The following is a 1,155-nucleotide window of genomic DNA, read 5'->3' as shown; positions in this document are numbered from 1 at the left end:
AAGTATTCAAAGTTACCACTCGTGGACAAGTGCCCCGTACACGACCACGCCAATCCATTTCCTTTCCCATACCTTGTATTTTCTTGTAGCGAGCTGCGCCAAACCAGCAGCACAGGTGAGTTTTGTCTGGATCACAGCCGACTGGTCTTTGTTACTGCTTGGCTGAAAAAAAAGAAGGCTCTTGTCAGACACACAAAGCATAGTGGACCTACAGATCCATATGGCTCTGACTATAAACAAAATAATCAAAAACATAAAAAAAATAAAAAATAATAAAAATCAAAAATACATCTAAAAATATCTTACTTCCATTCTTTATCAATGTTAGCTCTTCTCTTGATTTTATATCTCATAGAGATGACAACTTTACTCTTTACTGTGCTCTCTCATTTTTCTCATTTTTTATTAAAAATATCATGCAGAATATAAATGATACTATTTTTTCTGAAAAATGTTATTTAAAAATGTATTTTATCATGAACTGTAATGTAAGCTAAAAATATATATGTACATAATAGAGAGTCTATGGTAAAACATAAACAAATAATTCTTAAACACGTTATTATTTACTTTATATTGGAAATTCACCCTCTAATAATGCAAAGTACCAGAAGGTGACTTACCCTAGACTCAGAGGCCTCGGGGGTTGCTTGGGCTTTGCTAACGTAGCTCAACACATGTGACCAGTTGTTTAGGTAAATTGAAACCTGAAAAGGAAAAGGAATACCAACTATTTTCCACATCTTCAATTCTTTCTTCATCAAAATTATATCTATTGTCAAGTGTAAACTGCTTAAAATCACCCACTGTCATGTTGATTCTGTGACTGAATGAAATGGCAGCAAGTGGGACTTAAGAATACTCGCTAAGGTTCTTTTAATCCTTTCAACAGTTCCTTGAAAAAAATGGAAGCTTGGTTTTCATAATGGATCATTAGAAGTCTTCCTGAACCAGTGACCCCTCTGAGACAATATTCCAAAGAAAGGTGTTAAGCCAGAAATCCATCTTGTTTGCTCTGTCATGAAGAGCACTGACAGGTTCAGAAAATGGGGATTTCCAGCTTACAGCTGTAATGCTGACAGTGATGTGATAATTCCCTTGTGATGGTATCAAGTTTGTGTATGGTCAACAAAGACTGTGAAGTTTGATATCAAA

General features: G+C 35.1%; 1 protein-coding gene across 1 annotated transcript in view; it reads right to left on the bottom strand.

Moving 5' to 3' along the window:
- Window positions 1–1,155, bottom strand: part of LOC119591895 (COP9 signalosome complex subunit 1-like) — a gene marked incomplete in the record, with an annotated part of 20,891 nt that overhangs the window by 7,135 nt on the left and 12,601 nt on the right. The window contains 2 exon segments of the mRNA XM_037940644.1: window positions 73–162; window positions 624–707. Of these exon segments, the coding sequence (XP_037796572.1) occupies window positions 73–162; window positions 624–707 (174 nt within the window).

Source organism: Penaeus monodon, chromosome 29 (assembly GCF_015228065.2).
Source record: "Penaeus monodon isolate SGIC_2016 chromosome 29, NSTDA_Pmon_1, whole genome shotgun sequence".
Classification (NCBI taxonomy): Eukaryota; Metazoa; Arthropoda; class Malacostraca; order Decapoda; family Penaeidae; genus Penaeus; species Penaeus monodon.
Note: the sequence above shows the minus strand (reverse complement) of the source record. Positions and strands in the feature narration are given on the sequence as shown.